Source organism: Neolamprologus multifasciatus, chromosome 1 (genome assembly GCF_963576455.1).
Source record: "Neolamprologus multifasciatus chromosome 1, fNeoMul1.2, whole genome shotgun sequence".
In the NCBI taxonomy this organism is placed as follows: domain Eukaryota; kingdom Metazoa; phylum Chordata; class Actinopteri; order Cichliformes; family Cichlidae; genus Neolamprologus; species Neolamprologus multifasciatus.
Genome location: NC_140439.1, coordinates 13,018,376 through 13,031,612, shown reverse-complemented (window position 1 = coordinate 13,031,612; position 13,237 = coordinate 13,018,376). Strand labels below are relative to the sequence as shown.

At 38.9% G+C, this 13,237-nt stretch overlaps 1 protein-coding gene across 2 annotated transcripts in view; it reads left to right on the top strand.

Annotated features, from left to right (window-relative positions):
• The window catches only part of homer2 (homer scaffold protein 2), a 31,627-nt gene that overhangs the window by 6,399 nt on the left and 11,991 nt on the right, over nt 1–13,237 (top strand). For both annotated transcript variants that reach the window (XM_085166820.1, XM_085166813.1), the window contains exon 2: nt 6,090–6,246. In XM_085166820.1, the coding sequence (XP_085022946.1) occupies nt 6,090–6,246 (157 nt within the window). The remainder of the gene's footprint in view (nt 1–6,089; nt 6,247–13,237) is intronic.

Here is a 13,237-nt window from a genome sequence, read left to right as displayed (position 1 = left end):
CTCTCAGAACACCATGCCATCCTGTATCATCTTAAAATGTCTTTTTTAAGCTGCATGATAATCCTTCTTAGCTGTGTATGGTGTTAGACTAATCGCTACCTACCTAAGTTATCATAACTTTTTGTGAGTTATTACTCTCAAGACAAGATTGTTTTTAACCCTTTCATGCCTGAATTATGACAATCTCAATCAGGATTTTTATTCATCTTTAGGCATGAAAAAAAGATTTTTGAGCTTCATTTTTTTTTAAACATGTACTTTGCAAAGAGTGTTTTTTTTTTTGTTGTTGTTTTTTTAACTTGTCCACTTATGTGGACAACATCACCTTTTGGAGTGGGTGGCAGGGTATGGAGTGACACATCAGTGTCCAATGTAGTGGTTTATGTGCAAGTATACCATCAACACTGACACTGTGAAAGGCTGATACAAGAAAACAGCCTTTGAATAGCTGTCTACTGTAGTGACCACTATGTGTGAAAGGGTTAAAAATGCATGTATTTATAGGTGGGGTACTCTGAGTAGACGGATCTGTCTGTCAGCTCACTTTAAATTTTTTTGCTGGTACACAACAAACACGATTGCTGCGTTATCAGTGTGTACAGTTCTGAGGTGCGTGTGTAGGTGTATGTAAGCAAAGACAGTGCAGTCTAACTCAGACCTGCACCCCCACATAGAAACACACACACCTGTAAATTATTCAAAGCACCAGATGGGACAGAGAACGCCTGACAGGCAGCGGGACAAAGTATCCAGCGGTCGTAGAGTCTCAAATGTTGTCGTCTTTTTTTTCTTTTCTTTTTTTCCTCATTTATTTTTTTTATATCTAGTAAAATCAATCAACCTAATGCTTTTTATCTGAGAAAAGCAGATCAGACAAATCCATTAAACAGTTGTGTGAGTGCATCCATGTGTTCAGCAGCGGCCTTTCACTCCTCCTTCCCTTGCCAGTCTGAGCTGGCTCGAGACACTGGCACTGCAAAGGTCAGCGCGTGTGGCTATGTAAAGCGACAACAGTGATCTGTATAATGGGTTTTGTTGTTCCCAAAGCAGATGAAGACAGAGATTAGGCTTAAAGGGGACAGTGAATTTATTAGGCTTTCATTTCTGTGAGAACCATAATCCCAATGGAAGTAAAAGCTTTATTAGCTCATGAATATGTGCTGCCTGCCAGCTTGTCTGCCTGACATTATTTTCACCGGCAATTCATAACAGTGCATTAAAGTATTTCTGTCCACGAGACATGTCACTTTGCCCGTTGCAGTGAAGCTTTGCAACAAGGAAGGAAGATACCAGCCCAAGAAAATGAATTTAATGAAACGGTAAAAAGGGTTATAACAAAGAAAATATAATGCAGTAGAAAAAATTGTGTGGTTCTGTTGCTGTGGTGGCTCAATCCCAACTGCTCCAGTTTGGTTTGGGCAAGATATTGAATTTAAGTTTTCCCCGATGTGTCCATAAGATTGTGAATGCAAGTCCTTGTTTGAATGAATGTGTGATTGGGTGAATGCAGCTTGTAATAAAAAGTGCTTTGAGTGCTCAGAGTAGAAAAGTGCCATAAAAGTCCAAGTCCAAGTGATAAGATTTTGTGGAGGCAGATAAGTGATATGTAAACAATGTTTTAGAAGCACATTTGGGATTTTACAGAGAATAAAATTATTGTTAAATCATCACTAATTATCAGAGGACAGAACGACTTTTATAGATGCTTATAAGATGGAAATGGTGGTATTTTGATCTTTTTTTTTTTTTTCAAACTGGCCATGACTGTGTTTGGGTGAGCTAATGCTTGTGCTGGCTAGCTAGACTGGTTATCTGGATTCAACTCTACTCATTTTGATATTAAGAGGAGATGCTAATTTAAGCAAAAACACTATATAAAATCTACTAACCAGAAACACTAACAGCTAACTCCTTTTTGTCTTTTACTACCTGACACTGATTAAGAGAAATCCGCCCGTGACTCAATGCTGCCAGTCCCACGAAGCCTCAGCACAATTTAAACTGATGTGTTTTTAAAAATAAATTCACTCTGTGCAGTGGTCACAAACAGGTGGATTTACTATAGAGACAAAAAAAACGGACAGCCTGAAGAGACACGTTTCGGCTGTAAAGTTGAGTATTTTAACCTGGGATTCTGTGGGGGTGGAGTGGCTTTTAGAGGTATCCTGAAGTGCCCATTTGAGGAAATGACAACTTAATTTTTCTGCCCTGGAGTTTGATGTTGGCTTAAGATATGACGTAACATCATCCTTGAGGGCTGTTCATACATCACAGCATCCAAATTTCTGACTCAAAAGGGCTGTTTTACTATCGTTGCAGTCATTCGAGTTCAGCGTTTAGTGCATTTTAGCCAGGTCTTGGCTTTAGATGGAGAATTGAAGGTGAAATCCAAAACGAAAGACTAGAATCTACAGTATGGGCTTGTGTAAATGTGTGGGTCCGACACACTATGGACCGCAGCAAAATACATGTAATACCAGCAAACATTTTGTTCTCCCTGTTTTCCAGGAACGTGGGAACGAACTGCACTGTGCAGTGCTTGTACTGTAGCTCACTACTCAAGGCATCAATATGCTTCCACTGAAGTGCTCTTCAGATGGCTGAACAGCATGTGAAAGCCCACTTACTCCCCGATGTCAGCACTGAGGGGGGGCTGCATCCAACATTTTCTTTATTTTCCTAAAGCGACAGTCACAAGAACACCCATTTCATACAACTAATGATCAGCTGTAGATTTGTTTTTATTTTTTCCCCAGAGGCTTTATCCTCCTTCTTGACACAATTACGTATGTCACTTTCTGTTTCTATAACCATGTGCAATGTGTTGGATGCCTTTGAGGAAGGATTGTTCAGGAGTGTGTTATGCATGTTTGCACGGTTCATTGCATTTCACTCCTCTGTGAAGGCACAGTTTTCACAATGCATTTGACTGTGCCTTGTGGGACAGAAGCACTTTTGGTGTCAGTTGGAGGGCCCTTGGAATTAAAGAAAGGATAACAAAATGATCAGTATGTGCTCAGAGCAAGCTACTAAAATATACTGCAGTCAGAATAACAAAGCATTGACAACAGTCAAGTTATTTGTACCAAGCAGTGGCATCTTTCTAATCTATATTTTGTCTCTGAAAGTATTTTTTAATTCACATTTTGATTTCCAACAAGTACTTCGAATCTGTCTCCCCACATTCTTCAGCTTGTATCCATTATTAAGTTCTTCAGGTGTCCTATGATCCCTCTCATCTCAGCCACTCCACTTAATTATTCCTCACTCTTGGAACGTTATAGAGGAGTATTTCAACCACCTGCACTCGCCTTTTGAAATGAGAACCTCCAGTGGAAATTTTAACCCTCCCGAGTCCAGTCCTTTTAAAGCACTATCATTAAAGAGAAGGCAGACTGGTTTTTTTTATTACTTTTTTGCTTCTAGCGGCAGTGCTCTTTCAGTCTTAGGTTTCTGCATAGTTGCCTTGAAACACTAAAAATGGATAGTATGCTTTCAGATGGAGTTTTTTTTTTAATATTTATTTATTTTTAACCACAAGCTTTGAAAATGTGTAATAGTGTAGTAGATACCGACGTGTTCTTTTTACTGAACCCAGCGATCACAATGGCTTGAAATTTAATTGATTTACAGAGTCATATCTGTTTTAATACAGTGTCACTTGAAGATCACTCAGTGTTGATTTTCTCTGCATTCTTTAAATCGGGGAGTGTCAAACATACGGTCTGGGGCCCAAAATTGGCCCACCAAAGACTTTGGAAAATGTGAAAAGGGGCATACATTTTGGACTTTTAACTAGTTTTAAAGTTTTTACATTTTTACATCTTACCGTACTGATTTAAAAACCTCTGGGTCATTCATACTACACCAAAATATTAAGTAATAGATGAACATTTAAATGACAGTTTCTGATTTTTCGCAATCTACAAATAGAAGGTGTGTGTGTGTGTGTGTGTGTGTGTGTGTGTGTTGTTGTTGTTGGTGTTGGTTTTTGTGTTGTTGTTTTGTTTTTTGTTGTTGTGTTGTTGTTGGTGTTGTTGTTGGTGTTGTTGTTGTTTTTTTTGTTGTTTTTTGTTTTTTTGTTTGTTTTTTCTTAAATAGTGCACTTTCTTTTAAAGCTTCTTTTTTTCCTTTTTTGTTCGTTGAAAGTATCAAACAACTTCTTCAGTCCTTTGTCAGCTCTGTTCCAATTTTTCTGAAATTCATACAAATCAAAATGAATTTTTTTTTACATAATGATCTTCGGGGAGATCGTGGCTCAAGAGTTGGCAGTTCGTCTTGTAATCGGAAGGTTGCCGGTTCGAGCCCCGGCTTGGACATTCTCGGTCATTGTGTCCTTGGGCAAGACACTTCACCCGTTGCCTACTGGTGGTGGTCAGAGGGCCCGGTGGCGCCAGTGTCCGGCAGCCTCGCCTCTGTCAGTGCGCCCCAGGGCAACTGTGGCTACAATGTAGCTTGCCATCACGGATGGGTGAATGACTGAATGTAGTGTAAAGTGCTTTGGGGTCCTTAGGGACTAAGTAAAGCGCTATACAAATACAAGCCATTAATTTTGGTTTCATTTCATGTGTTTTCTTTGTACTGTTTTTATTTCAGCGTGGGGTTCAAATTATTTGCTAAAGGTTAGGGTTTTTTTCTCTTCTCTTTCTCCTCTGTTGAAAGCTGTGAAAGCTGAAAATCCACTTCTTGTCTTACTGAGTCAAGCTATGTTTCCAGGTAACAGCAGGACTGTCATCGGAATCATAAAGGTGTGTCTGTGGATGTCATTGAGAGGAGGAGCATTTGTTTTTAGTCTGCGGTCATTCAAGTTTAACAGGCACCTTGATCCTGCTCCTCATGCTGATGCTCTTCTGAATCACAAGGGCGGTGTGCAGCTCATGGCTGAGAGGCAGATTACTTCACTCTCACGGATAGATGACATGATTTTGAACTTTTCTCCATCACATTTATTGCTGACTTGGTTTTTATACTTTTTTTTTAAGTCGAGTGTGGTTTCACCTTTTCACTTAAAAATGATTAAACTATAATGAGGCTATAAGAGATTGAAAATGGAGAGAGAACTACTTGAGTATAATGACAGAGACGTGGCAGTAAAACTGGGCTGGACAAAAGCTTAACTTGAATCAGCTTGCAAATACTTTCTAAAAGTGGACACTGAAATGAGTCAGAGACGGGCTCAGCAGAGCTTTTATCTACTTCTAATTCCCGTGATGAGTGGAATCCATTTTACCGATGTTTCCCAGTACAGTCGTTTGCCGATAAATCCTGAGAATCCCCATTAGTTTTATTATAGGTTTAATATCGGTGTTTTATGGATAACGTGCTACCATTCGAGCTAAGCGAAGTAATACAACGCAGTTTTCTTTGATTATAAAAGATGACTCATGATGATGGCAAATGTATGCAAAATCATAATTAGGAATTAATCCAACTGATGTTTAATTCAGTGCCTTGTGCTGTGCAATATATAAACTGTTCAATAAAACAAAAACTGCTTTTGGATGTGGGTAATTGCAAATGTGACATGATAATAACATACTAAGAAAATGGGCAAGCATTATGTGCATTATCAGAGTGACATGTTGCCATTAGCACTGTGCATGATTAGTGTAAAACTTCTGTTTTGACAATGTGATCACTTGTTTAGATTAACATTGCACATCCAGTAGTAGGCAGCTGGTGTGAGAAAAGTCAATGCTGTGGTGCACTAGAACAATATTTCTCTTAACACACAAACGTGCACATCCAAACATCTAGTGTGTTACTGACACCTATGAGAGGGAAGGGGGTGTTAATGTGCTAATGGCTTTGGGTTGCCATGAGAATTAAGGGTTTGTGTTACATTATCACCTGCCTGTCCACACTAAGACTCTCAGGACTCTGCATTTCTGAACACAAAGCACATGGTCTCTGCAGACTTTATGTGATAAAGCTTTTATTCACCCTATAGCTCTGTTTGTGTGTGTTGTGTGTGTGAGAGAGATTTGGCTCGTTTATCAGTGGATGTTATCTTGAGCTGTAGTTCCATGTTGTGTCTTATCTCAATCGCCCTCTAATATCGTCCCTCTGCTCTGTCTTCTGCTCTTTAGGGAGCAGCCGATCTACACCACCAGGGCCCATGTCTTCCAAATCGACCCAACTACGAAGAAGAACTGGGTTCCTGCCAGCAAGCAGGCTGTCACTGTCTCCTATTTTTATGACAGCACGCGTAACAGCTACCGCATTATCAGTGTGGATGGATCCAAGGTATGTGTGTGCATATTCTGTATCTTTGTGTAACAATATCAATATCAATAACTGCCCTCGGGAGACATGGAACGAGAGAAACACTTAATAGTATTGAACAAAAGGTGCTGCCAACCATGTCAGTATTGCATTTGCTGCTCTCACTGATTAGCATTAGTCCAACATGGCAATGTTTAAGGTTTCCCGCAACTCCTCTGCGTTTGTCTGAATAATTTGATATTAAATTTATTGCACAATGACAAAGAAAAAGATGACATCAGCTCTATTTGAGGTCACAATATTTAGCAGTTAGAAGTGTTGTATGATTAACTCTTTACACCTTGAAAGCCTACTTACTGGGAGCAGCCCTAGTAACAGGAGGCTTGAGGTCAAACTTCATCTTTATGGGGAATGCGTCAAAGTTTAGTCTACTCATGTAGTGTTAAGCTGAAATAACTGTCTAACTGGACTGGCTGACACCTGCAGTTAGGTCCATAAGTGTCAGACAGTGACACAGTTTTTCTAGGTTTGTCTCTGTGCATCACCACGGTGGATTTTAATGATCAAATGATCAAGATGTGATTGAAGTACAAACTTTTAGCTTAAAAAAGGGGTTTGACAAAACCATTGCATTAGTAATTGCATTCAGTAATTAGTCATTTTATGCACAGTCCCCATTTTGCAGAGTTTCAAAAGTAACAGTTGACTGACAAGTTGTTTCATGTTTTGTCAGGCTTGTTCACCATTTATTCCATGACAAATTAAGCATTCTGGAGTTGATTCAAGTATTGAACTTGCATTCAGTTCACTGGAACTGTCTATGTGTGAGTTGTTGATGCAACTGAAAGAAACCAGATTAGACCTCGCTGGAAGATCTCCAAACGTGTTGGCGTAATTCTGAAATAAAAATCTTTAGACAGATGAAGACATGTTTAACCCCTACCTGAATGATAGGAAGAGAAATCTATGAGGTAAGGAGAGAAACATAATCTGACGCACAACACTTATTCTGTCAACACACTGTTATAGTATGGGCATGTATGGCTGCCAGTGGAACTGGTTCAGCAGTATTTATTAATTATCTGACTGCTGATAGAAGTAGCAGGATGAACTCTGTGGTGTACATGGCTGTACTCTCTGCTCAGATCAAAACTGATCCCACGGTGCTTTACAGTGCACAAGGATAATGGCCCAAAGCATACAGTGAAAGCAACCCAAGAGTTTCTCAAGGGAAGGAAATTTTATATTTTTCAATGTGCACGTTGGTCACCTGATCTCAGACCATCAGAGCACACTTTGGAGTTACTGAAGACAAAACTGAAGGCAGAGACACCCACAAACAAGTGAAAGTCGAGGCCTGGCAGAGCGCATACACAGCATGTGGTGACGAGCATGGGTTCTAGGCTTCAAGTAATCATTGACTGCAAAGGATTTTCATCACCATGTTAAAGACTTTTAAAAGTTATTTTAGTTTGTCCAATTACTTTTGAGCCTGTGGAAATGAGGTCATGTAAAGGTTGGCTGTAGTTTAAATATAATAAATAGACTACATTGAAACAGACTTTCTATACTGTCGCTGGATTTAGTTTAAACTGTGTATACTTGTTATAGCAATGTTAATTGGAGACCTTAAAATTCAGAATTTCCCATTAAACAGTTGTACTTTCCATTAACTGTATAAAGATACATCTAATAAAATATTTTTAAAATTAATGCAGTGTTACAGTTCATAAAATAAAAATGCTCGTGTTGACTGTCCAATTAAGGGAGGAAAAAAAAGTGTGAGCTCTGCATTTTTATTTTCCAGCTGTTTCCGTGGATTTAATGTATTTAAAAGCACACACAGCACATAAAAATATGAATATGGGACACACATTGATGATTTCTGTGCTTACCTAGGATCTGCTGCCTAGTTAAACTGTTTCCAGACATGGAGCTTTGCAAAACAAATATGTTAATCATAACATTAACTTGAATAACTGCCATGTAAGTTGAAATATTAGCAAGCTTCCCCTCTAATAGATTAACAAGAGTATCAAAGAGCTGCCAACCTGTGGAGTCACAATTAAACTCAATTATCTGTAATTTCATGTCATCAACAAAAAGCCAACAGTCGTCATACTCTGAGGGTGGTAGAGTTTTTAAAGACTGGCCACACTGTAGGGGGAAAGTGTCAACTTTTGCGTGTGTTATAGTGATTTTCTTGTAGTTGTGAGCATGGTGCTAAGATTAAATAATACAAGTGATGATGGACACCACTTGAATTTGTCTACATCCCATATTCACACAGGCTTCCTCTGCTCGCTGAAAAAGTACATTATGCGTTTCCATGGCGATCTGTTTTCTGTCTGTGTAGAAAGCTAGAGGAGCCTCAGGACAGCGATATTCCTCTGTTGACACTGTTAGGCAACCACATTTCAGAGTCTTAAATCACACAGTTTACCTGCAGAGCCACTTTAGGGTGGATGTGTTGACAGATGTTTGGATTGGTTGATAGTTTCACTACTCTGCTTTGGTGAAAGGATTGAGGAGTTAAGATTACCAGCAGGCGATAAGTGGCTTTCTCACAGGAAGTCGGCATATCGGTGTTGAGTTTTTTGCACAGCAAGCATGTTCTGCTGTCTTCTTAGTGCAAAGCATGTTTTTTTTGTTGTTTTTGTTTTTTCTTTTTGTATGTTTTTTGACCATCTGGCTCTACTGTAAAGAGCTCGTGTTCATTCTTAGAATTTTAGTTTTCAGTTTAAGCCTTACAGCACAATTTTAAGTAAAAGAAGCATCGGTTCTCTTCTCCAGCAAAGCATTGTTGAGTCAAGCTCTGCTAGCTTCAAAGCTTTCAAAGCTTTCTTCCTACAGCTACAGAGGCAAGACTTTAATGTGTTATGTCATCAGCCAGCACTTATGGATCTGCAGGGATGACAACAGCTGACAATAGATTACTAAAGATAAACTATATCTACTACTTCATGTCTGTTTTATTTGTGAGAAAGATAATGGGACTATTATTTATTCATGTCTAAAAGCATCAATATTTTGTCCTCTATTTCCTCAAGGCCATGAGTGCTCTCTCTCTTCTCTCCCTCTCCTGTCATCTTTGTTGTTGTCCTCCTCCTCCCTCCTCTGTAACCTTAACAGAACATTATGTGTCATAAAATCTCTGCAGGGAACCGCTGTACGCGAGGTATGGGGAAAGGGAATTTCTCAAATGTTATCGCAATTTAAAAGGAGCACACTCCTGCTGATTTTAATTTTATCCTCCTATCCATTTAATTTAAGTGAGTCAAAGTGATGTCGATATGAGCAAAGTAACCAAAAGCGAAGAAACGTTGAGTCATGTCAAATAGATGTTAAATATAGTTTCTAGTTTGCAAAGTTGCTGCAAGGGAGACAGGTCTGTCTAGGAGAATGGTCTGTGCTTTTGCACGCACTAACTATGACAGACCATCAGCTTGTATTCATCAACCTATGATATCTGGGCAACTGGCTGATGATGATGATATGGCAAGTAGAGGAGCGCATCAGCACTTTTGACTGTTGCTCAGCCTGCATCGTGCTTCTCATGCGACGATGTACCAAGTGCTGCGACAACACAGCGAGGACACATCTAGCTGTACTTTAGAAATAATTCCCAGTATGATAACTTTGTGAGGTAATGCCTAAAACACTCAGCTCTTTTTAGATTTATCTTTCTGACACTTCATTAAGTATCTTCTTTTTTTTTTTTGCCACAGCCAATTTCTAGCACTAACATTAAAGCTCATGAGCTTATGAGCTTGGTTTGTAGGCTAAAAGACATGTCTCCGCCAGTAATAAGAATTCAAATGAGCGTTTTATTCATCAAATGCATATTTTAGGGAGAACATTTGACTATTTTACACCTTGTGTAATTTAGTCATTTCATTGTATTCATTCACTTTGTCTGCTTATTACAATGTCTGTTAAGCCAGGGCAATCTTTGTTGCATGGCATACCCTCCTTTCTCTTCGCTGTTCCTGTCAATCGTCACTTTTGACTGTTAAATACAAAACTGTCAAACAAATATATATTCTGCTACCTAGCCAGAGCTCATTAATGTACTGGGAAATGTTGGCATTCAGCTGCTTTGCCCATACCAGGGAAGAAAGGAGTAAAAAAGAAATTTCTAAAACCTGAAGGTTCTGAAATAATTATTTTATTAAGTGCTAAGTATTCTTGGTGCAGTGCTACCAGTGACATGTTGTTTGTGAAAGTGGAAAAATAAGGGTTAATTGTGGTGGAACATAAACAAGATGATCAGGTTTATTCATTCTTTTTAAAGTTGTTTTGGTCTTGCTAAACAGCATAGTTTGTATCAAACTATCAAAAAGTCAAGTTTTCCTGTTATCATCAATCTGCTCATAAAGAGTACACTAAGTTTTTTTTTTTTTTTTTAAATTTTACTTTTTTTTAAAAGTTGTGAGCCATAAATGTTTGTTTCCATCCAAGAACAAGAAAACAAAAAACTAACATCCTCCCTGATAAACCTGGGGATCTAGGGGACATGCACACTCCACCTTTCAGTGTCTGGTACGTCAAGCTAGTTGATTGGATATTGTGCTGTATGCCCAGCTGTCATCAGAGAGAATGCACTGGGCTGTTATCAGTCCCAGCACAATTATCCATAAGGATTATGGCACAGTTGCACCAACCTTTTATAGTGTGAAGTCCCAGCATCAGCAAATTCTGTATTGTAAACAAAGCTGCAGATCAGTGACTCTTTCAACAGGGGAAACAAACAAGGACAGGAAATATCAAAAATAAATAAATAAATCTAAGAGCACGCATTTGAACTTTTGCCAGTGAATAAGCTGCACTTCATCAGACAACTGTCAAGACTTGAAGCATAAATACACAGAAGTGTTGTATTTATTGTGACTCAAGGTACAAATACACCCTCTATTCAGGCAACACCTGGATTTATAGGTCTGCAAAGACCTTGTGAAGGTCTTGGCTTTCTCAGAGATCAAAAGCTACATTCGGGATGTTGAACTAGCAGACTTATTAATTCAACTTTCTGCTAAAATGTGTCATAAACATCAGTAGATGTACAAAACAAATATAATTCACACAAAAACTGTAAAAAAAAAAATACATTATGCTAAGTTGAGTTAAAAGTGGTGTTAGGTAACCAAACTTGCGTCATCACCACCGAGGAACAGTGTTTTTGGGGTTTTTTTTGCAGTTCTTAATATAAATGCATCAGGACATTAAAGCAGTTGGCAGACATACAGAAATACTGAACATTTCTTCATCTGCATCACACCTCTACCTGATGAGCAATCGCAATTTTTCCCACTTTGCTTTCTGGTTTAATGACAGGACACGGCAGACTTTGTCTCGCCTATCATTGGCTGTGTTTCAGGTATACCACAGCATCATAATGACTATCCTCACTGCACATTTGTCACCATAATTCAGATTTTTATTTTTTTATTTTTTTGTATGTCCTTTTAAGATAAAAGATTCCTTCCTGTTCGTCCTAATTATCAGTAGATAACTTCAGCTGGTATTTTTATTTTCTTTCCAACCATGAAAAGGTCATCTGGTATTTGGTGCTTGATAACTGATCTCTCATGTTCTACATCTCCTTTCCTAATCACTGACTCTGCAGATTCTGTGCACTCTGCAGACACCTAATCGGCTGAGGAAGCTTTCCTTTATAACCTCCTGGCTGTCTCTGAGTTTCTAGCTGACCCTCAGGCCATTAGCTTGCCGAGCTTCACTCTGTGCCTCCTGTGCCACTTGATCCACAGCCCAGCTCACCATCCACACAGCTGCCAGCGTCACTCTGCACACCCTCCCTTTCCTCCGTCACACCCTCCCACTCTTGCTTGCTCACTGGGTCGTTTACATATGCGTGCCAAACATACAGTCACAGGTCTCGTGGGGGTAACTTTGTATCCCATGTTACATTACAGATGATACTGTAAATGCAATGTCTGAGCCTTTCTCTGCAGATACTTTTAGTTTAGTAGGTATCTAGTTACAGGTATGTAGATTAATTAGTCTCAGTGTTTTTCTTTATTAATATATAGTATAAAACAGCAATGAGATGTATTCAAGATGGCAGAAAATAATGGAATAGTTTGACATTGCTTTGTTGTTTGGTTTAAAAAAAAAAAAAAACGGGGAGAAATAAACCCCTCTTGCCTTCAGAAATGCCTCAGTTCTTTGCAGCATAGATTCAACAAGGTGCTGGAAACATTCATCAGAGATTTTGGTCTGTAACTGACATGCTAGCATCATGCAATTGCTGCAGATTCCTAGGCTGCAGGTGATGATAATCTCCTGTTCCAGGACATCCCAAAAGTTCTCAGTGGGTTTACCACACAATTACACCACCACCAGCAACCTGAACCAAGGCTGGATGGCTTTCATGTTTACACCAAATACTCACCCTACCATCTGAATGTTGAAGCGGAAGTCAAGACTCATCAGATTTGGTGACATTTATCGATCTATTGTCCAACTTTGCTGAGGCCAAGCAAATTATAGCCTCAGTTTCCTGTTCTTGGCTGACAGTAGTGGTATCCGGTGTAGTCTGTAGCCCATCTGCTTCAAGGGTCGATTTGTTGTACTTTCACAGATGTTTTTTTGCTTATCTTGATTATAACAAGTGGTTATTGATATTGTCTTCACCTCAAAGCAGTCTACATTTTCACCCAGAGAACTGCCGATTACTCGCAATTTAAGAGTCCACATGCCGATTGTACATTTAATTATGAAATAATTTTATGGTAATGAAGTTTTTAAGAAAACTTAGCAGAGAGCAAAATGTTTGAGAAGCACTGACTGCGTGTTCAGGTCTTTGTACCTGTAGTGTGTAGCTTCAGTGGTATAAAAGTCATCATGCTGTGTTTCAGATCTTATAGCAAGAGTTATCTTGCATTATGTTTAATAAAATTCAATTTAGTGGAAAAAAATGTTTCTACCTCTTAAAAAACAAAACAAACCGAATTTCTCCTAATTATTTTGAGAATTATCTGAAACCATTCAT